General features: G+C 39.5%; 2 protein-coding genes across 9 annotated transcripts; one reads left to right on the top strand and one right to left on the bottom strand.

Annotated features, from left to right (window-relative positions):
- Positions 1-132: 132 nt before the first annotated feature.
- fbxo18 (F-box DNA helicase 1) lies at positions 133-12,585 on the top strand. Of its 2 annotated transcripts, XM_046378590.1 has the most exons (22): positions 133-310; positions 513-531; positions 799-951; positions 1,151-1,737; positions 1,992-2,128; positions 2,631-2,778; positions 2,853-3,034; positions 3,108-3,182; positions 3,330-3,421; positions 3,942-4,110; positions 5,657-5,876; positions 6,005-6,092; positions 6,169-6,264; positions 6,360-6,496; positions 6,907-7,003; positions 7,101-7,267; positions 7,624-7,720; positions 7,826-8,020; positions 8,811-8,930; positions 9,152-9,258; positions 11,769-11,903; positions 12,125-12,585. In XM_046378590.1, the coding sequence occupies exons 2-22, from the start codon at positions 513-515 to the stop codon at positions 12,257-12,259; spliced, it is 3,156 nt and encodes a 1,051-aa protein (XP_046234546.1). In that variant the 5' UTR covers positions 133-310; the 3' UTR covers positions 12,260-12,585. The 2 variants fall into 2 exon arrangements, with proteins under 2 accessions (XP_046234546.1, XP_046234545.1); XM_046378589.1 differs by having other exon boundaries at positions 133-531.
- Positions 12,495-23,531, bottom strand: il15ra (interleukin 15 receptor subunit alpha). Of its 7 annotated transcripts, none has more exons than XR_006842152.1 (9): positions 23,280-23,506; positions 22,455-22,658; positions 20,829-20,876; positions 19,754-19,801; positions 17,124-17,246; positions 15,260-15,355; positions 15,058-15,148; positions 14,770-14,927; positions 12,495-12,560 (listed from the first exon to the last, which is right to left on the bottom strand). XR_006842152.1 is itself a non-coding variant. In XM_046378592.1 (9 exons), exons 2-9 carry the CDS (start codon positions 23,356-23,358, stop codon positions 14,852-14,854), a joined length of 765 nt encoding a protein of 254 aa, XP_046234548.1. In that variant the 5' UTR covers positions 23,359-23,367; positions 23,448-23,531; the 3' UTR covers positions 13,525-14,851. The 7 variants fall into 7 exon arrangements, 5 of the variants coding, with proteins under 5 accessions (XP_046234548.1, XP_046234550.1, XP_046234552.1 ...); XR_006842151.1 differs by lacking the exon at positions 12,495-12,560 and adding an exon at positions 12,728-13,293; XM_046378592.1 differs by lacking the exon at positions 12,495-12,560 and having other exon boundaries at positions 13,525-14,927; positions 23,280-23,367; positions 23,448-23,531.
- Between the last annotated feature and the right edge of the window lie 107 nt (positions 23,532-23,638).

The raw sequence follows: 23,638 nt of genomic DNA on the forward strand, positions 1-23,638 counted from the left end.
AACTAAAAAGTATTGTTTTAAAAATATGTAAAATACATTGCTACGCGCTCTAGTTCAGTTGGCGGCAGTAACGCACCCCTAAGTTAGTTTGCCAACCGCCAACAGTTTCAAGGAAGAAGAAGAGCTGACCAATCACGTGGTGACAACATTAATTCACCCATTGCTAGCTATTTGGAAAGAATGGTTCATAGTTTTCTCTATGGAAAGCACAACAGAAACTCAGTATTAATGCTAGTTAGTTGGTTGACATTAACGGTAGTGGCACATTTAAGTTTTTGAACAAGTTGATGGATGGGAACTTACGGGAAAAGTATGCAACAGTCGTTGTTTACTAATGTTTACGTTAGCCCTATCTATGGCTGATCGATCTTGTATTTATGTGCAAGTTAAGACAGTGGCCTTTCTGCCCTGATAAGCTTATCTTGGCTTCAGTAAAACATAATCTCCATTCTTAACGTCAAGTTGACTCAATGTAACTTTGTTACTAAAACCCTTATGCGCCGGTCACGAAGATGGAGGTGGCTGTTAAGGGTAAGTTCACTGTCAATAAGGCCTGTAGTAAAAGACACCAGGTTTGCAGCGAGAGAAGAAGGCTAAAATCACAAACTGTTAACTGCTACATTCCTAAAAAGAAATCGTAATAAAGTCAACTGACTAAGCGAATATCACACTCAGTAGGTTCGTTGTTGACTTGGCACCTGAATAAGTGTACATGTAAATATATGTAGGAAAACTAAAGGACAGTTACAGTACAGTTGTTTGTGTTGTGCTGACATGAATAAATGTGTGGTTTTCTAGGGAAGGTCAAAAGGAGGCACCTGAATGCGGCAGAGTGTGATGAACTGAGACGAAATACACTCAACCAGCCCCTCACCGTCAGCCGCACGCAGGACAGCCACGACCCCAACCGAGGGCTTTACCCAAGGACACCCACCAAGCGACGGAAGTGTGGTAATTTGCTTTAAATCTGCTACAAACTCTTTGACAAATGAAAACAGACAGGCCATCATCTGTGCATGCAAATACATAGTTATTATTCTGTCTCATACAAGTCTGAGCTGGCCCATGTTTGCTGATCAGCCTTTGGTAGAAGTCATTAAAATTAATGTCAGACTCTGAATCTTACCTCTCTCACTCCCTATACTACCAGCGTCTGCATCAGGAAGTCCCTCTGGGCAACAGAAGGGCATCAACGACTTCTTCTCCGTGACAGGAGTCATCAGATCCAGTCCGCGCCAGTCTTTCCAGCCCTGCTCCTCCACATGCACAAATGGACTCAGTAGACAGCTTTATTCCAAAGAAGAGCCAAAGCCTGTGAAAGAAGAGGAGGAGGAGGATGATGATGATGATGATGATGATGATGTCAGCCTGTTATCTGCTGTACTGGTGCCAGAACCTGAACCAGCAGAGGAGGAGGTTGATGATGTTAGCCTGCTAACAGCCACAATGGTGCCAGAGGCTGATTATTTGGAGGGGATGACAGCTGAGATGTTTGGGGATGATTATGAATTTGACCAGTGCGACAGTAACAGCGAGCATGAGGAAGTGGAGGCCCTCCCTGATGTCCACTATGGACTCCTAGGTAGCGGCAAGGACCTGCTGCTGCCTCAGGGCTGCATAGATGACCTTCCCGAAGAGCTGCTGAGTCAAGTACTGTGCCAGGTCCCAGCACAGGACCTCTACCGCAGTGTCAGTCTTGTCTGCCATCGCTGGAGGAACATCGTTCTAGACCCCAAGGTTAAGTAAACCGCAGCGTTATATTAAGTTATATATTGGCAGCTGATGTTAAAGTTAAGTTAATGAGTAGAGTTAAAGTGGAGGTAATCTTACAAAAGCAACAGGGTTTTATGTGGGGAAAAAATACAAGTTTGAGAGTGTTTTCAGCGAGTATGTCATCCTTTTCTTTTGTTTGAACGTTGTTCTAATTATCCTTCTCAAACTCAGCACATTGCAATAGTTGTTGTGTTGTTGTTTTTTTTTCCATTATGCAGTTTGTCCCCTGCAAAAAACAATACTACCGCTACATGATGAAGGAGAAGGCTACAGAGCTGGAGATCTGCTGCCTCCTGAAGAACAGTCGCATAACAAGTCCAACATCCTCAGAGCATAGCGTACGACACCTTGTTGTGTAAGTCTGGCAATTAATATAAATGTTTAGACTGACAACTTGATTTTTCAGGCACATCAATGTGTAGAGAGCCGTCCCAATTCCTACAATAAACAAAGCATCCATGTACTTTAAATTTGTTTGTAATAACTTTATTTTTTAAAATATGAGGACTAATTTATATTCTGTTGAATGGATTAATGTTTACCAAAAGCTCTTGTACTCCACAGTTTCTAAAGTGTGTAAATAAGGCTGGGTGGTTTGTCAAAAAAATGTGATTGTGATAATTATTTTTTTTGTATTGATTAATTATTTCCGTATTTTCTGTGCTTTGTATTTAGATCAAGTGCAAAGTCATGCCAACTTGATTATTTCATTTGTAATTTGAAGCCTTTTTCTGATTATGAGGCACTTTGATCAGAACTCTGTTTGGATGACGATTATATAAAATGACCAGTAATAAAAGTACAGGAAGCTGGTGTGCATAGATTCTTAAATCATTTTGTCTGTGTGTTCTTGTCAGCTTAATGGCCCAGTATAAGGTGGGAGAGCGGGTGAGGCCGGAGGACGTTCTGGAGTGTGTTAAGAAACATCGCCTTTTTCCTCAGGCTGAGGCCTCCATCAGATTACGTATTCCTGACATTCAGACGAGCTTTAGCCTTGGCCTAGAGGTATGACTGATACACACAAAGAAAATGGGTTTACATTATGGAATTTAAAGTTTACACATAATTCATTTCTGCAGGGTCCTAACCCGTACGCGGCCATGGCTGTCATACTGATCCTCAGTGAGAGCGTTGGTGACGTGCAGGCCTTGGTGTCTCTGCTCACCAGCTGCATGTCAGACACCGCCATCACGGAGTACCTCAGCTACATGGCCATGATGTCGCTCGCCTTAAAGAGGAGCAATATCCAGATTAGTAACAGGTAAGAGCTTCACATGTCAACATAATCATCATCAGCCTCCCACCCTATAATTTATTCTCTTTGGCTTCTCCAGGTTGCATTACAACATCTACTACGTACTTCACTTGATGGAGAACGGCCCCTTTTCTGTGCACTCCGGTCAGAGCAGGTAAGGGTTATTATTATCACATTATTATCCTTAATTTCTTCATAAGATCAGATCCACCTAAGGGTCTGTTTGGCAAAAGAGATCAAGGACTGCAGACTGCGTACGTCGACTTCCATGTGTGCGTGTATGTGCATGTGTTTCTGCCAGACGGCCTCAGATCCATCTCACACGTGAACAGCAGCAGATCCTCGGCCACGACATCCAGCACGACCATGTGGTCAAGATCGTGGCTTTTGCAGGTACAGTGGCAGCTATCAGTGCGTACAGCAACATAGCAAAATCATTTTTCTTAGTTTGGAACACAGTCACAGCATTTACTCTGGAGCATAAAAATGCTGTTTTAGCTGTTGAACTGTAGCGCTCTGCCACATGCTGTGGATGTTTGTAAAGGTGACACTAGTTTAAATGTAATGTTTCTGAATCACCACTAGGGGACATTCTTTTGCTAGATAATTATTTTCAAGACTTTTTTTGGGGGGGGGTACATTATCATCTGTTCTCCAGCTTTTTGTTGCAGTTCGCCTCTAAAGTTGAGTACGTTAAGTAACACAATGTGAGACAGTGTTTTTGTCATAACATTTTGTTGTTTTCCTTTAAACTCTACTCACTCTTCAATGGTGCAATAAAATATGTGAATGAAAAGTTTCATTTTGAAACTTGAAGGCAGCCTGTTAATGTTGAAGTTCATTCTAATCAGTGTTGCCACTCAGATCGGGGCTTATCGTGTCATGGCTGACGGCTTTGTGCTATCTGCCACAGGTACGGGCAAGACGACCACGTTGGTGAAGTACGCCGAGCGGCGGCCACACCTCCGCTTCCTTTATGTGGCCTTCAACAAGTCAGTGGCCAGTGAGGCGCAGCGCCGATTCCCAAGCAATGTGGACTGCAAGACCGTCCACTCATTGGCCTTCAATGACATTGGGAGGAGGTGAGAGCCTTTGTTTGCCCTTAGCCGTGTTCATAAATACGGACTGTGGACAAAAAAGGTTTTTCTTCCGTGTGTTCTCTGTAGACGGTATATTATGAAACTTTAGCGTGTTATTTAACTTTAAGTGTTATTGAAGCAAGTGAGCATAAAGGCCACAACAGAATGTACATGTGGAGCAACAAAAGGTAACATGAACTCGGTATTTTCCGCTTACTGCATTCCTCTCACTTTATACTTTTTTCATTTTATGCATGCACAAATTTGAATACTCACTTGTTTTCGAGGTGGGGGTGTGGGTGTTTGACAACTCATAGGAAGTTTGGGGTCATTTCCTTTCCTTTTCCAGTCCTTCGCACAGCATCCTACACACTGAGGAGGGAAATTTTTAGCATGTTTAAAAAAAACATACATGTTAATTAATTGCCATGGAAATCAGGACATTGTAAACGATAGAAGGGTGAAAAACAAACAAACAAGAAGTGCTATAAGTCTTGACTTTGAGTTTGTTTAGTATGTCCAACTTATTTCTATTTCTGTTACTCTGACTTGTAGTAATTCTGAATGATATATTTTGTAACATTTAGCTGTAGTTTTTTTTGTGTATGTGTAATTTTATTATTTATCATATCAGGTTTGAACCCTCACTGCTCCGACGCCATTGCATTTTGGAGCAAATCAAAGGGTGGAATTATTTTTTCACTCTCATTAACATTTGACCTTCACAGAATGAACAGCACACATTTTAAAATCCAGCAGACGGTAGTGAAATTCAGTAGTGACAAACCATGGGCAATTATAGATATACAATGACTCCCACACAGACAGGTTTGTTTTTTCCCTATCATAGCATAACAATGTTCTTTTTCTTTTTGAGAATGTATGTATGGAAACATACATACACACTTATCATACAACTATTTTTACTGTACTCATATCCAAATGTGAATTGTCTGAGGGCCATTCTAGTTCTAGTTCTGGCTCCTACTCTCTTCTATCTAAAAATGTATCCAAAGTGACTACCTAAAATATGAAGTGAAAATTTAAGAAAGATTTGGAGCATGTGCTAATAATTCATCACATTTCAAATGCAGACATAAGCAGACATAATCTTAAATCTTAATATTAAGATTAAGATTAATCTAATCTTAAATTAATGTTATGGATGTCAGTTTTGTGGTCTAAAGGGAAACAGGAGGGACCAAGGTTAACAGAGATACACATTTGATTCATTAATTCAAAATATGTATCAAACTTGTGTGAAATGTTCACAATACTGTGATATCTGAGCCTGAGTCTTAAGCTTTAGAAGTAAATGAAACGTCTCCTGTCAGACAAGGCTTTAAACGCATGTTGACTTGGTTTGACTACCGAAAGAACAAGCCGCGCTTCACTTTAATGTATGAACCATCTCTGATTATATCCAGGATGTTTTCAGTATAATAACCTTTACCTCGGCTAGTCATTTCTGCCGAACTCCTCTTTCTTTAGGTGTTCATCGAGTGTTTTTCATTTTAAAACCACAAACCTTGTTGCTCTTGTGTGGCAGCTACCAGAATCGTCAGAAGCTGACCTTCAACCTGAAACCATTTGCCCTCAACTCTGTTCTGCCGGAAGGCCGTGGTGGCTTCATCAAAGCCAAAGTGGTAGCCACAACTCTCAACACCTTCATGGCTTCAACAGACCAGACTATCACTAAAAGACATGTCCCCAGCTACCGGGTAACCAGGAAGGGCCAAAGGGAGGAGACGGACGAAAGTGAAAAACCGGTATGGACACGTTAATATATACCATTGACCCACTGCATACTTCTAGTGTGAGCAAATAATAGAGCACGAGCATTTGCCTGCAACGTTGCCTTTAAAGTAATGTTTTTTTTTTTATTTTGAACTCCTAGTTGTTTGTCCATGACGCACAGACGATCTGGAACAAAATGAAGGACCTCAATGAAAGAAAACACGAGGCCTACTACATGACTCATGATGGTACACCAACAATGAATGAACATGAGTAATTCTAATGTTAGAAACAATGCTGCACAGGTGAACTTTTCATTCCCAGGTTACCTTAAGTTATGGCAGCTCCAAATTCCACCGCCTCAGTTGTCTGACCAGTATGATGTCATCTTCATCGATGAGGCCCAGGACTGCACTCCAGGTAATGATACTGTAACTGTCCTCCAGCATAATTGTGATTATTTTTGCTTAACTATGCGATGGTGATTGCATCCTCCGTCCTTCCCTTCCTCCCAGCTGTCATGGACGTACTCCTGTCTCAGCGCTGTGGGAAAATCCTGACTGGAGATCCTCATCAGCAGATCTACACCTTCAGAGGAGCTGTCAATGCCCTGAACACAGTGGACCACACCCACATCTACTACCTGACACAGGTATACGCAGTTACACACAAACAGAGGTAACACTCCTATCCAGAGAATTCTGATTTATATCATATGTTCTTTCAAATCCAATAGTACAGGTTGCTCTATTTAAATATTTGTCTTCACACTTCATGAATTATGAACATCCCAACTCAAACAAATATATAAAAAAGTGTTCCATGTTTCATTACAGCTCTGCAGGGGGAGGCCACATTTGACTATATTTTCTGCTTTCTTGCAGTAATTTTGCTCCACCTCATTGGAACCATTTAAATTATACATATTACAACTATTATTTGTGCATAATATTCTAAAAATGATGGCGACAATAGTGATTGGTTATCTTAATTGTAAATCTGTGTATTCCTTTGCCTCTGGCTGTATTAATCATACACTCTGCTACTGATGTCTTTGTCCAGAGCTTTCGGTTCGGTGCTGAAATCGCTTATGTGGGTGCCACCATCCTCAGTGAGTGCAAGAATGTGGAGAAGATTCTAGTGGGAGGAAAGCAAAAAGGTGAACTACCGCAAGCAGTTTCATTTTTTATCATGCTGTCTACTTAGAAAGTTCTTGCAAAATATACATGTTATGATGTAATACGTCTGTTCTCTAGGCGGTGTGTGTGACGACACTGCAGACAATATTAGAGCAGCTATTAAGACGGGTGTCAGTCATTGTCGGGGGAAGACGGCCATCTTGTCAAGATGCAATCTCAGTGTGTTCAGCGAAGCCGTGAGGCTCACCGACGCCAACCCGCAATGCCGGGTCCACTTTGTCGGAGTGAGTGTACACACGTAATATATTCTTACAAGGCACACGCAAAGCCAAGGCGAGCTGTCTGCTAGCTGTATCATTCATATTCAGCTGACAAAAATAAGAGTGAACTATTGTTAAATTTAAAGTTCAGTCGGTGGTGTGTAGCAGAATTTCCTTTTCATTAAATAACTGTCTCATCCTGCCTTTAAGAGCTGCTTACTGTTAGTGTCCAGTGGATTTCCACCTAGATATGAGGAAGTGTGGGAAGAACATTAAATCACAATAGTAGGCACTAGCAAACTTAAGTTCAAAATTGACTAGCTTTAAAAAAAAAAAAAATCAAATTGATCAGACACTTACAGGTATCCTTTTTCCTGTAGGGTCTTGGAAGTATCGGCCTGAATAGGATCCTGGACATCTGGCATCTGATGCAAGACTCAAGAGAGGCAAAAAGTGGGCCAGACCAAACAATAAAATGTGAGATTCTTACAAATCCATGCATATTTTATCCTGTGAGTTATTTCCTTTAAAAACAAAACAAACTTTTCCTTGGACGTTATGTTGAATTTGCCCTGCCTTTAGTCATCAGGGATCCTCTTATTCGCTCCTTCGCCAAGACAAATTCACGTCCTTTCTGGGCCCTGAAGATGTACGTCACACAGACTGAGGACAGGGAGCTGGAGGCTAAACTCTGCATCGTTGAAAAATACAGAAGTCGCATCCCTGAACTTGTGAAACGCCTGGAAAGCTGCTTTGAAAATGACTTTAACAACGCAGGTATGTGGAATATTCTCAAATTGATTGCTTAAATGAAGGCCTTAGCAAGTTATTTGGCTTTTGTTCAGAAGTGACAAACATATAAAATGACATTTTAAATATCAAACAATTAAGATCACCTTCTAAAATGATACAGTGTAGCTTTGCCTATATACCATTATCTACAACCTACAAATATGCTGGGATTTTTCTAAAGCAGAATATCACCCGCCACTTCATTGGAAGCACCTGTACAGTTTAAGCTCTTCCAGAAATCCTACCTTTCCCAAGATAAGATGTTCAGTTTTTATTGACACTGTCAGTTACATGTTTATTACTGAAGCTGTAGTTTGCAGTGGCGTTGAACTGGACTGGATTATATTGAGACTGACATACATGTTAACGGGCAGAATATTAGAAACAGCTTTCAATAAAATGCAGTCTAGTACACCAACTATGACCTCAGTGATAAACATGAAGTAGAATTATTAGCTTTCTGACAGTGCCAACAAAAACAGAAAAATTCTCAGCTTCCAACCGGTCAAGGCAGATGGCCGCCCACCCAGAGCTGGGGTCTGCTCCGAGGTTTCTGCCTTCTCGCCACTGTCACTAAGTGCTTACTCATGGGGGAATGTTGGGTTCTCTGTATTACAAAGTTTAATTAAAGAGCTTGGTCTAGACCTGCTCTAATTGGACCTTGCTCTAAGTGTCATGAGATAACTTTTGTTGTGAATTGGCGCTATATGAATGAACTGAATTGAATTGAATTGAATAAAAGTCATCCTTTGTTACTGATTGATTGCTTTTCCAGACTTCATAGTTGGAACAGTCCACAAGGCTAAAGGCCTGGAGTTCAACACTGTGATGGTCACTGATGACTTTGCCAAAGTTCCCTGTTCGAGACACAACCTCAGTCCCAACTTCTCATTCGGTGTGTTTCAAACCTTTTTGTATACATTTTATATTGTAGCTTTTTGGTTTACACCTTTATGCTATCCTTTACAACAGATACTTCATCTGTCTCGGGGGTTGCTTTCCTGTTTGCTAGTCAGTTCTGTTGTTAGAGAGCAGAGCTGAGGAGAATTTTTCAGTGAACTGAAGGCAGTCTCAAAAGTTGTTAATATATGAACGCTTCTCTTCACTGCTGCTCAGCTAACATTCCTGATGACGAGTGGAACCTGCTGTATGTGGCGGTGACCCGTGCCAAGACCACACTGATCATCACTGAGACCATCTTTCGCATCCTCACAGTGGCTGGGGTAAGACACGCCTCTGCAGGTTCAGTTATATTCACATATTTAAAGACACTGGTGTATTGGATATTGCTGGAATGCAGGAGGAGGAGGAGCAGCCCTCTGCACATCCATAACAGCTAGCGCAACATATTAAAGCCTTTCTCTCGTTTTATTCGGTCTTTCCGCTTGCACAGGCATAGCGTATAGTTACATGTACATGGCGCAACTGTTTTTAGGGCATGTCAAGCTCCCTTTTAATCTATTTAATCTCAACTTTGACTGACTATCTAAATTGCAATCTATTTAAAATATTGGTGCAGTCACTCATATGCAGTCAAATGATGTTGATGTTGGTGTTGTTGTAGGTATTGATGGGATAGCTTAGTCTGATGATTTTAGATCGTGATCAGTCTTGAAGTGTCCACAGTCTGCTTTTTTAGGCAATTGCAGAGATTGCCATATGTTCTCTGACTTCTGTTTCCAAACGTCGCATAATTTTAGTGACTCCGACAGATCCGCACAACGTGAACCGACCGGTAGAGTTATGTAGCCAATGAGATGGCTATGCTGATTGGATGAATTACTTCACGAGCCTCCTCTTGGGTGACTTAAATAACGCAACATGAGTTACAGCCAGCCAGCAGCATGTCGAATGTGGCGTCGAAAAAGATCTATCGTTAATTCTCATATTGTGTTTTAATGGTGAAGATGGAGAAATTCTTAGGCTGACTAGTTAGCTTGGCCTTCTGGTGTAAGAAAGTCACGACCACCTCCATCACTCTTCTTTTATTTATTTATTTTTTTTTGCCATCTTCTCTTGTTGCTGTCAGAATGTTGTGGTGTTAATGACGAACAGGGTGACTGCACTTTCATGTCTCACTTGTGTACAGCAATATGATGTAGATGATGTCATTGGCAGTTTCACTTCCTCCACTTAACATGTGTTAAGTTCTTGGTGGGGGAAGGAAAAAAAGGAGGATTCATTATGTCATATCAGCATTCATGCTGCTCCATTTGGAATAATCACTGAGCTGTCTGTTTTGTTTTGTTTGGTTGAGGCATTTCTTCATCAGGTCTTATGACTTGGGTATGTCAACTTAATGAGCCTTCCTTCCTTCCTTTTTCTTGGGTAGGGTCGGGGATTTTTCTCACTGTGACATCTTCCTACTTTTAAAACATAGCATATTTGTAGTGATCAATGATTAAATTAAAGAGAAGGAAAATGTTAATGGGGTGATGCTCTGTGATCCTAATAACACCATTTTCCCCCAGGAAGTAAGTTAAACACGATTTCTCAACCAAGAGATGCAACCTTGGCCCAATCTGGTGTCCAGCCTTTTCAGAATTATCAGGAAACAGTGAGCATGCAGACTGATGGTGACATCGTGGTTAACTAATGTGGTTGACCTTTTTTTTAGGTTCAAGGTTTTTTCCTCACCACGTACAACATTGTGTTAAGACGTATATATCCTTGACGTGTATAGCTTGTTGTTGCCCACTGTTGTGGTTTGCGTGGGCTCTAATGGAAGATTGTTAATATTATTAGTAACACATGTGCCTATGCTACTATGACAAGTGAAAATTCTAAAAAATAATATTAATTGTAATAATAAAATAATTCACTTGACCATCATGCCCTTACTATCAAAACTATCTAAATAGTTGCTTGATAAATTTGTCACTGGAAAGAGCTCACCCGGGTCAAAGCCTTTGGTGTCTGTCTCCAGCTGTCCATTTAAATAAAGCAAAAATGCGCCCCTGCCAAAACAAAAGCAACTGGACTGGTCACTTAATCAGCTTATCATTGCAGCTCTGCTCGGAAAGAAAATGGACTTCATTCATACTGACGTGGAACATTACTGTTGATTAATGATTGTTTTTGTTTCTTAACTAGGATCTTTGCATGACTTAAGCAGACACTGATAATGTAACTCTGTGTGGGAATGTTTTTTTTTTCAATATACTTTGTAAAACTAAATATGTGAAGTTGGCTAAATCTGGCTTCGAGTAATATGCTGCCAAGGTTTGTTTGAAATGATCCAGGGAGACCTATCTTTAAACTACTCTTGAGAATGGCTTCTGTTTCATGTTTTATGCATTTAGAAAAATATGTTGATTACATCCATGCCTTCTTTTCCCACCATATCTAGGCTTGTTAAATATGGGTAGGGTAGCTAAAGGGTAGCTTTTGTTGTGTATTCCTGTATTAGGGTTTCACTGCACAGTGCAACCCTAATACAGGAATACACACTTGTATACACACTTACACACTTGCACTTGCAATGATTCATACATTCTCTATTTTGTGCTGTAAAGCAGTCCGACAAACCGTGTCTGATAGGCATTTTGATTGTCTTGTTTGTTTTAAGTTCAGAAGAATACACTAAAGTAGTGGTCCTCTGGGTGCACTTCTTGAAATTTTATGAATAAGTGCACTAAGGACATAAACTAAATTATCTTTAAATCTGTGCCAAAACTGAATTGTCCCCCATTTCCTCTCTCCACCACATCATCAATTTCCTGTCATTTTTCAGGAATGCTTTCTGAAATCGGAGATGCCCAGCTCCTCGCTGAAGATGGGCGAACCCATCCCGTGCACCATCACGGACTGTCCCAATTGCATCACGCCCAGTTCGGCCTTCATCATGTGCAAACGACAGATGAATTACGTAAGAACATACCATACGCCTGCTAAGATACAATAAATCAATCTTCTAATGCCTCCAAGTGCTGTTTTGTCTTTCAGTTGTGGATAGTGGAGCACAGTTGTTGACGTGCCATATTTTCAGGGTGACAGAACGCTTGCAGCTCAGAATCAGGGGTCTGTAATACCGTTTAAGACTTTGCTTGCTCTGACAGTTAAGCCCTCCCCTCTTCTGTCCTTGTCCAGACTGATGGTGTGTCTGCTGGAGGCCCGTTGTGTGAGAGGTGCGTGTGGACTCGCATCGGGCCAACTGCCTTCCTTATGACTGATGATGTGCTCTCAATGGCCGAAATCCCACAAAGGCTCGGCCCAGTTTTCTAATGCTGCTTGTCTTGAAATGACCTGAAATAAGACTTTCTTCTTTTGTGCCTTGCTGGAAAAGAGGAATGTCAGCTCTCCAGTCAGCCAGAGACACTGAAACAGACTAAACACAGGTGTTTTTTAGCGTGTTTGTTTGTTTTTTGTAATTGAAATCACATGATTGCAATGTGCTTGTATTGTTTTAATGTTTTTGATATTTTAAAGAGAATTGGATGTTGTAATTACTTACTGAGATGTCTTTTTGAAAGGTATTTAGCAGCACAGTGGGAAGGAGTGCTGTTGAGCAGCTTGTCTCGTTTTACTTGAAAGGAAACAACAAAACCACATTTTCTGAGTGTCTTTCTTCTTTAACCAAACCTTCTAACACTAGCTAAGTGTTAGAAGCTAACACTAACTAGATAAAACTAACCTTTCTTTTCAGGTCATAAATAATTTTGGTTGCAGCATTAACAGTTCTTCATATTGTGTGCAAATCAGATAATCTACTCATGGCTGCACTGGAGTTTACAGAGTTCTGTTCACATTCTCCCTGCCAAACAGCTGTAACTTATCACTCTCATAGGAAGACTGTGAAACGGGACTTTTCACAACAGCGCAATGCTTTTCTGTGGGGAGTCAGCCTACACTGGTGTACATGAGCAGCTGTAAGTATCAGTCTGCAGAACAGAAGAGAACAGGAACTTTGTTGGCAGGACTTGTTGCTGAGCAAGCTTTTCTGTACTTCATTATCGAGTTTATTTAGGATGTGGAGCAGTCCAGGAGAGATGACCAACAAAAAAGTGATAATGTTATGTAACCATAGAAATCACTGATTTCACTGCAACATGTGACTATTTGTTTTTTTAATACAAGTACTTTTAATTATATAAATTGACAGAGGAGAGCAACAAGAAATGCAAAAGAAAAAGGCCATTAAATAAGTGATTTCCCTTAAAAAAAAAAAAAAACTCTTCTGATCCATGACATGTTTCATGAGCTGAGAATCATTCATCATGGTCTTTGATGAGGTATTTTTCACACTGGCCATTATAAAACTATAAAAATGGAGAGTAAAGTTCATTAGTAAGTGCAAAGAATTGATGAAAAACAACCGAATTTTTAAAAAGCATGCATTTGTTCACAACTATCAGGTGTCTTGGCAAAAGAGTTCAGTAATATAGTTATACAGACAAACTTTAAAACAATACAGGTATAATACAGTAGTATATTCTGCATACAGTTAGTTGTTAAAACTCTTGACTTGTGATCAAGGTATACATTTTACATTATGGGAAAACTGATGAGAAGAAGAGGATTTTTTTTTTTTATGCTCAGTGTGCGACAGTATCCACAACAAAGACAAAGTGAATCATTTAGATTTCGTCTGGGGAAGTGTGGTAATTAATGAGTGTGCATTGTGTTCGCTCTAACCACAAGCATAGGCAGTTCTATTGAAGAGATCACTTCTTTAATTCGTTAGTATTCTTTTTTTGCCTATGGTGAAGAGGCAGATAGAAAACATGGTAGAGCGAAGGGTAAGACGTAACAACCCACAAGGAAGTGACTTAGAAATGTATGTGCTGTAACCTTTTGGCAACCAAGGTGCTAAAGCACAGTTTATATTCTGTAAACTTGTCCTTTAAAATATTTTTCTACACTTATTCCAGTAATTTACACCAGGGTGGTTATCATTGGCCCTGCTGGCCAGTAAGCTTATCAGCTGCAAACACACCATCAACCACTGAACACGTCACAGAGAATGTGATAAGCAGAAAACTGATACTGTCAACCACGGAAACTTTTCCAGTGAAAACAATTAACAGCAAAGTGTGGGTCTGTCAACTACATGAGGCGTGTGAAAAGTCAATTTTATTTTTAGCTCTTCATATGTAATTTTTTTTTCTTTTTTAGTGCTTTTAACAGCACACGCAAAATTCCATTCACTCCCACCGAATTGAAGTGGTGGCAAAATTTGATCTCAAGAGATAACATTAACTATCTGCATGGCTAAACTCTGATCAGATGAGCTAAACTCTGATGTGAGTGAACTAACCCTTCCACAAGACAAAGTTGGACCATTGTCTGTATATCTTTATGTATGTCAGTGGGCTGGACACACATAAGTACTGGCAAACACGTTGGTGTTCCTGGCTTACTGCTAACCCGTTGCTTCAGCATATATTTCTTATTTTATTTCTGTAGCAGCTAATCAAACACCAGCTTGACAAATACTTAGCTCTGCAGTGAAGTTAGACAATCTCAGTAAAAAAATAAATAGAGGATATTATGAAGCCTGGCATTAACATATATATACATATATATACTGCATATATACTTTTTTTGACAACAGTTTAATATGTGTCGTATATTCATATTTTAAGGGATATATTTTTAGGAGTGTTAAGATCTGCCCAGAAAAAGGTTGTGAATTCAAATTCTAGTTGCATCATGCCAGCCCTTATGTTTTCCAGTAACGCTCACAGTACTTCAAAAGCGCTGTTGAACAGAGACGTCCTGTATGGAGGAAATACCTCATTCTTCAGTGCGTTGACATGATTAAATGACCTTCAGCATGGCTGCTGCTCCCCGGCAGGAAGTCGCAGGGAATAATCTCTACAACTGTTTAGGTTGAACATGATTCATTGGCATCAGTTCTTCTGGCTCCTGTACAACCCTGTTTGTTGACCTCCTACAGCGTAAAAGAAACAGCAATGAAAATACAAGCAGTAAAATGTTGGGTGGGTACTCACACAGATACTTTTTCAACACAGAACTATTATCGCTGATGGATAAAAAGTGCTTTTGCAAAATTGTCTTACCTTCTATAAAATAAGAAGCTGATACCACTGAAAGCACAGATGATCACCAGTGAAGCACAGATAATCACCGGTATTGTCGTGCTGTTAAGTTCTGCCAACAAGAGATAAATACTCAATACAAAATGTTCCCCCTGTATGCGCTTAATTGTCTTGTGGTTGGAGATTTGGTACAGTTAGGCACAATGACAGTGTCAAGGCTTACCAAATACACGAAGATTAGCTGTACTGTTGTTTGAAGGTTCAGCGGTGGTTGAGGTTGATGTTGTCCCATCCGTTGCTCCTGTCCTCCTCACAAAATCTACAGCATCAGCAGGGAGAAAAAAGCAGGTTGCATAAGATTTTCCTATAGGCCAATAATTCAAATACAGCTACAATTAACCACAACCCTTATGATATTTCCAGTGTCAGCCAGGTTTCTGTGTTGTTCTGGCTGTGCATTTAGAACCCATGTGTTAAAACAACTCATTCCATTTATGTGCAGCTCTCTTTGTATCTGTATTAAATATTATCAAATATAAATGAAAGGAGCAAAAGTGGGACCAGTAGACAAAATATGGACGAGGTCTTATTAGGTGACTGCAGGACTGATTCATATGAAGCTGCTCAGAGTCAAATTAGGTCTTAAGTATGTCAAAATTTGAAAAAAAATCACCTAATTTTTCTCTTAGAGTCAAGAATCGGAGTGTTAAGACTTTATGTCGGCTCTCAAATCATCATCGTTCTCTGACATCATCGCCAGACACAATAATGATGCATGTGCCTTATTTCCTACAGCTGACAGACAGACAAACCTTCCTGTGTCTGCAGCCCCTGAACTTTCATAGATTAAAAGTCATGTAATGAATTTTCCTCCTTCGCTGATAAAATTCAGAAAATTAGACAAGCTCAGTTCATCAGTTTTGAAATAAGACAAGGGGTCTGTTATCCTTTTATTCACCTTTAAATTAGGATGATACCATTTTGTCTATGAACATCTGTCTATCAGCTATGAAAACTTTGTGCAACATCTGAAATCCTCCTCCTGCGGTCTTGACATTCTGCCTGCAGGCTTTCTCAAACATGCAAACAATGAACTGTTCTCTCCGCTCAGGCCATTTCCAACGTGCCCTGAAAACTCAGTTATTAAGTCACTCTCTGAAGAACGAGCCAGACACCTCACTAACAAATGATTAGAAACCCGTATCAAACCTCCCACGTGAAAAGGTAACTGAAAAGGACTGTTTTTCAACAATATAAAAACATCTTGGCCCTAAGCAATTGGCCCTGTTTTCCAGTCAGAACCACAACACCAAGACTGCTCTTGTTAATGTCTTCAATCACATTCACTTAAAACACAGACAGTGGAAATTTTTCAGTCTTGATATTATTAAATGTGCTGCAATTGACCCTGTCAACCTCAAAGCATAACCAGATAAACTGGAAAACTGGGTGAGACCTTCTGGTACAGTGTCAAACTGGTTTGAATCCCATTTGAAGAACAGGGTCTACTTTGTGTCAACTGATAATTACACATCTGAACAAAGAAAAATAGCTCCCCAAGGCTCCACTCTTGAGGCTCTTTTATTCTACATCAACATGCTCCAAACAATGCACATTATGAAAAACAACAAAACACCATGTGACTTTGGTCCCATACAAACACTGTACGACAAGTGCCTTTAACAAATCAGTGACTGAATGTGCAAAAATGCTCCTTCCAGTTAAACAAAGATAAATCTGAAATTACTGTCTTTGGACCCAACGAAGAACCATTAAAAGTCAGCCCAGTATAGCCCAGAACTCTTTATGTTGTATGGACTCAGACCTAATGTTTTACCTTCCTGTGTCATAGAACTGACTTTAAAATTCTTTGGTTGGTTTATGAAGCTTAAAGTTTGCTACCACTCTCAGTTTTTTAAAGTCGTGACTAAAGACTTTTCCGTTTGCCACTGCATTTATATTTAGGACAATTCACTTGTTGCACTTCACTGAAATCATCAGACTGGATAAAGATCAGCTTTCAGCAACAATATGGTGAAGGACCGTTGGGAAAATCCTTGCTGCGTGTTTAACCGTATGGTATTTACCATGTGAGTGATCTGACGGGACCCACAGAACACTTGAGGTTGGTTCTGTGCTGTGTGATTCTGCAGTAACTGAAGCTGAGATATTGATATGCTGGGTCATCTGTAGGCTGGTGGAGGCTGCTGCTGATGAAAAAAAAAAGAAATTTACTTCTTCTTGTATTGTTAAAGAGCATGACTAAATGTACCACAGCAAATACTAGTTTTATTAAAAACACTACCTCTGTTGCGTCTTCTATCTTTACTGCTATTTGTAAAACTACCGTTGAAGAAAACAAATTCATACTGTGATTTGGAGAGTCCAGGTGAATGGATGTCTTTACTTGCGCATGACTGTGTGGTAAAGAAGTACTGTAAGTACACTGTAGACACCGGTTATGATTCTCTGATTGATGAGCATGACACATAATAATAAAAGAACATGCAAGGTTTTGTGTTAGTTTCTTCAGTATTGTTATGACTGATACAACTGCTGTTAATGCATCACCTAACAGTACTAGTGCCACTCCTATAACCACAACTACAAACACCAACAGTCACCAGAACAACTGCTATTCTTCTTCTACTTATATCACTATTACTACCTTTATTACTCCCACTACTATTACTATAAAGTGAAGAATTAATAAACAGAATAGTCTATTTATTCCATTTTCAATTTAGATGTGCCAGTTATTAATGCAGTGACTAAAATGCAGCATTTATTAAAATGAATATTTACAGTAGTGCTTTTCTGAGTGTGGCATGCCAAAATGTCTGCCATGAGGTGACCCTAACATTATTCACATCAATGCAACACAGTACTATTTTGTATAGACTTCTTTTAAGGTAGCATTAAATGTTTTTGCAAGCTGAGGACAGAAAAACAAACTAGTTAAAAAACACAATGATTTATCACCAGCTTATGAAGTTGAGAATGTAAACCTGTCAGCAAACAGAAGCCTGGCAGAGCTAAATAAGCATTTGGTTGGAGTTACGTTTAATGTCATGTTACAAATTATGTTAAGGTCTAGTAGTCACTCTCAATTTACCTCTGTTTTGGTCTCCACCAATTCCTGAGGGAAATATTTGTCTCTTTACCTATGCTTCACTATGCTCACTGGCTAGATGCTAACTTTGATTGTATGTACTGTATTTCTCTGTTGGTTTGTCAGTGTAAGTCACTCCTTCCATGTTTTATGCTATCATTTGCGCCATTGTGAATAAGAAATATTGATCAGAGCAACTTTGTCGTTAGAGTATGTTTATCCTCATTCATACCACAGGTGCATGCGGTCAGTATAATAAAATCATTGCATCCATTGAGTCTGGTTCCACAATAGCTAAATGACCGACAGGACTAGATGATTTGTTTAAGCAGTAAATATAGACCAGTTTCAGATGTCAGTTTCAGTTTCAGGTGTAACTAATAACATGAATAACAGCTGAATTTCATTTCGGTTTTCTGTGGAACAGTCCATCACTATTATTAGTTACACCTGTGTTTTTCCGGCTGCGAGCAGTCAAAGGGATGAAATGAACACACATACATGATAATAGTTAAATGGATCCTATATATTATTTTGTTATCCTCCCATATGGGGACAAAGAATATAACAAAGTAACTTTTACTCACAGACCATTTGAATGAGTTATGTTTCGTAAGGAGAAAAAGTAAGAGGAGTTTTAGTTGAGTGAAATTTTGCTACTCCTTTTCCCCTAACTCCGATTACCGCTGCTTCTACTTGTACATTGAAGTTACCGGTACAACTACAGATACCATTGCTGCAAGTGCTGCTTTTAATCGTTACAGTACTGCTGCTGCCATTACTACAATGCTAATAATCATGCGCACAAACGAGAAGGTGAGAGAGAGTTTAGTCTAGACCAGGCATGTCCAAAGTCCGGCCCGGGGGCCAATCACCACATGAACGTAACAGAGGAGCCGGATAAAAGCAGGTTTGGCTAAGAAAATGCTGAGCTTATTCGATTCCACATATTTGTGTGAGCAGACATTCTCCGTCATGAATTTAAACAAGGTCAAGACTAAGTGGCTCCCACTTACGTGACATTTTACGCATTTCAACCACTGCCCTCAAACCAGACCTGGCCTCTTTACTGAAATCCAGATCTCAGTATCACACTTCTCTCAGCCTGAAATAGAGTGTTTTGATCTGTAACATTTGTCACCATTAACAGTAAAAAGCCAAAAGCACACTTACGCACTTATGGCACTTATTTTATTAAACTCTTGAATAAGATTTAGTAATAACTTTTGATGTTGTGTACTGTTACTGTTACTATAGACGTAACACAGACTATTACTTTCTGAAAGATCTTGTAAAAGACAAGAGCAAAATTCACTTGTTCACATCTGCCTGAGTGGCTTATATTTGGTTACATTGCCATTTGAAAAATAAAAATAATTGTGACAATAAAAATTGTTTCATAACAGTGTGTATTTGCATGCAACTTTTGTGGTTTAAGAAAATAACAAGAAACTATTGGCTCCCGGGCATCTTCATTTTATCAAATCTGGCCCTCTTTGCAAAAAGTTTGGACACGCCTGTGCTACACAGTTAGGTTTTGTTTTTTCGTTTCAGCGTTAGTACTTCTTTATTAGTATTCAAAATTCATGCAAATACAGAACTCACTGACTGCGGTGGTAATGGTGGAGTCGTGGGGAATATCAGTGTGACCCTCTGCAAGATCAGACCAACATTCATCGTAAATGTGACAAAAATACTTCTCTCTGCCTCATAGTTAACACTAAACATCACAGTAATCACTTTTGTCTGGAGAAATAATGTCCCAGGAATAACTGAAACATACAACATACATTTCAAGACCACTTTACACCATCAATATCATGATAATATAACAACATTATAATTCAAGCACACCCATGACATATTAACTGTTAATTCTTCTTGGAATTGGAATATAAAAAATATTAAAATATCCACGATAAATAAAAGCACACAACCAAAAAACAAACGTAATAAATAAAATGAACTCTTATGCTGCGCTAACAAAAATTTGTATTTAAAATAAATATTAAACAGATGGCTAGAGAGTCATTAACAACAGGCAATATACCGCTGCTCCAATTTCTCAATGGTGCTTTGTTAACAAAGAGTGCAAAGTTGACAAGCCACTTTTTGTTGCAACTGTTCTCGAACTCAGCTGACATTTTTCCCATGACTTAACCCCAAAATGTTCCCACACTGGAGCTGTAGAGTTCAGCTTTGAAATTAGGTCCAATTAGAGCTTATCTTTTACATCCTTCTTTCTGGAACTGTGCAGTCATTTGTATCGTCACCTGGTTTTCTGTCGCTGTGTGTGTGTGTGTGTGTGTGTGTGTGTGTGTGTGTGTGTGTGTGTGTGTGTGTGTGTGTGTGTGTGTGTGTGTGTGTGTGGAGGACCACCCACAGGGAAACTCTGATGTAAAGTCAGAAATGACAGCAAAACATGTCCCAGCATAGTTTCCCCCCATTTTCCCTTCTTCTTTCTTCATTCTACTGAGGCACTGATTTTTTTCTGACATTGTGTTGACTAAAATTCTTATGTAAATAAAAACACATGTAGAAACAAAAGGAAATATCGAGGTCAGTAAAAATGACCAAGGTCCATTGTCCATTTATCGTACAGTGTGTCAGTAACGTAATAAGAGTGAAAGGCCTAGCTAACACGATTCCCCCCAAAATTCATACATAAAGATACACTTACTTGTTACTGTCACTCTTGGTAGCTGTATTACGGTTCTTTTTGGGTCAGCTGAAAGACAACAAATTGTTTGAAAAACAATTGTTAATCATCTGTCTGAGATAATATAATAGATAATATAAGCAACCCCCTGTACAGTGTTAGCCTTATAAAAGCAATCATGTAACACAAATTATAATTCACATTACACAGTCAATCTTGAACTTCGGCACATATTACCGAGGTTATCAGTCCTGTATCTTAATTAATATAGTTTTGGACATTATTATATGTTTATTTAGGTGAGTGTAGGACATAAAACGTGGCTATAAACTACAACTGATGTTGGGGAAAGTTGAGTCAATGGCTGAATGTACCCCCAGAAGTTTACATAGGCCACATTTGTGCAGAATAACCTTTGCATTTACGTACTGTTTTCGGATATTCTCCAGATAAGATCAACATGGCAAAGTAGCACAAACAATAGAGGCTGAGCTTTGTAAGATGATCTAAAGAGAGCAGCAAGGTAAGAGGGGACGTTAACGCCGAGGTAAAACAACAACACTGAAGAAGAAGTTCCCAGAACAAGTTATGCCAGACGAGCAAAAGCTCATCAAATTTTTGAAGATAACATGCAGTTTGGGCTTTCCAGCCAGTCAGGATACTTGCAGACCAGTTTCCTGGACTAGAGCCAAATGGGTGGTCCAGCTCCACTTCTCTGGATCCAAAAGTTCCAGTTATGGTTAGGGAATGGGGCTGGACTTAAACTGGGCTGTTTCTGGACCTAGAGGTGGAGCTAAACTAGGCCAGGCTCTGCGGTGAGCAGCCCCTCAGCAAAAATAACATTTCTGTTTATGAACCGAGCAAAAGAGAACACGTTGGTTCTTATTAAATAAGTAATTTTTATTACACAGTCACACTTTTTTGGCACTTTGTATCTGGTATATTTGTCCTGTCACCCAGCAGATACACAAAGCACAAATATAGGTTTGCTGACATGCTTGGAGTTACACAAGTTACTTGCTGCGTATATTGGCTACTTGTGCAGAAAAAAAAATACAAAATGCAAAGATATAATATTGTATCAGACCAGTTCATAGACTTGCATGCTTGCTCATACTGGATCCAGCATTGTAACCAGTATTTCACCAGTATTTCAGCATCTGAAATACTGCTGTCAGAATCTGAACAATTTACATGTTCAATTCAGTGGACCTTCCACTATCAAAGGCCAAGATTTCCCTTTGGATTGTGGATGTTACGGACCATTGCTGCTTATTAAAGGCTCTTGGCAGTATTAGAGTGCATATATAGAGTGCAATGCCATGTGGTTTCCTGTGCTGCAGATCACTTGTGCTGCAGCTCTACAGGCACAAGCGCTTGTGTTTTCTTTGAAGTACTCACTAGTTTCAGAGAGATTGCATGAATCTGTGCTCTCAATTTACACTGCTGGGTGACAGCACTGCTCTGACAGCTATGACACTGTCTTAAAGGGTTTTTTTTCTGCCTGTAGATTATGTTACAGAGGGGGAAGATAGTCCTGAGCTCTATGGATACTGAGTGGAGACGTATACTGCTTCACTCACAGATTTCCCTTGTCTCATAGAGTAGTTGGAAGTGATATAAAGACCAACAACAAACAAATCTTACGTATACACTGGAGTGAGGGCTCTGTCCACTGTGGTGCAGCACTGTTAATTTGTTTGCACTTGATGAGATCTGAGGTTCCCGCCTTCCTCACATAACCGTCTAAACACTTGTAACGAAAGATGTGAGTAATATTGTAGCAGGTCTTTGGTGGAAGTTCAGTTAGATTCCTGAGAGGAATATCTGTGCATGAGCAGTTAATTTTCCCTAAAAGAAAAGAAAAGAAAAGAAAAGAACATAATGTGGCAAAATTAATGTATGGATGCAGATATTCATACAGAGATGGCAACAAGAGAAATTTAAATTGACTGATCTCAGATTGTTTTTTTATTAGTTAGTTTCAAACGTCAAAAGAAAAAACTTTGCTATTTGAAACTACAAAACAATTGAAAATGAATCATCTTGGAATTTTGCAAGTTTTTTTTTTTTTTTTTTCTGAGGAAACTCTACTCATAACAGTTTTCTTTTTCACTTTTTGTTTTACTGTAAATCCATAACCTGTTCTATGAAACATGCTTGGATTTATCAGTAACACGTGGACACAGGTGAACAAAGCAGTTCTCACTTCAAACTCAGTTTACCAAGATTCAAACGGATCCATACTGTTCTGCATACTGTTTGTTCAATAAAAAATAAAAGAAGACGCTCGTCTCAAGGTTTAGCTCTCATGCTGAAAACTCACGGTGCAAAAATGAATCTGAAAGTATTATTCACTGTAGAAGTAAGGTTCGCCTAAGTCTCATAACCTAAAGTAAAACTCAAGATTCTTCAAAGGGAGTTCTGAACATAAGTTTACGCGTAATGTGAGGTGAATTTATTTGCACTTACCGCCGTTGGAGTTACGCGTAGCTCCGAGTAGACAGATCATAATAAAGCAGACAGACAATAGTGGGGAACCGAGCTCCATCTGACAGCTCTGTGGAGATCATTAAATCATGTTAGCTAAATAAACAGCGACCGGTAAGGTCATCATCGGTATACGAGATCCCACTCTACCTGTGGTTCTGTTACTAACTTTCACTTTCACTGACAGTCATACTATTAATGATATGCAGAGAGTGGTTCATGGTAAATCACATGGTCTGTCTTCTGGGCGTTATTTCTTTTCCCACCCATATTCCACGCAGACGCACTTCTACTCTGACTCTGATTGGCTCCGACCCTGATAGTTTTCTGACCATTTGCAA

This window comes from Scatophagus argus, chromosome 22 (assembly GCF_020382885.2).
Source record: "Scatophagus argus isolate fScaArg1 chromosome 22, fScaArg1.pri, whole genome shotgun sequence".
NCBI classification, from domain to species: domain Eukaryota; kingdom Metazoa; phylum Chordata; class Actinopteri; family Scatophagidae; genus Scatophagus; species Scatophagus argus.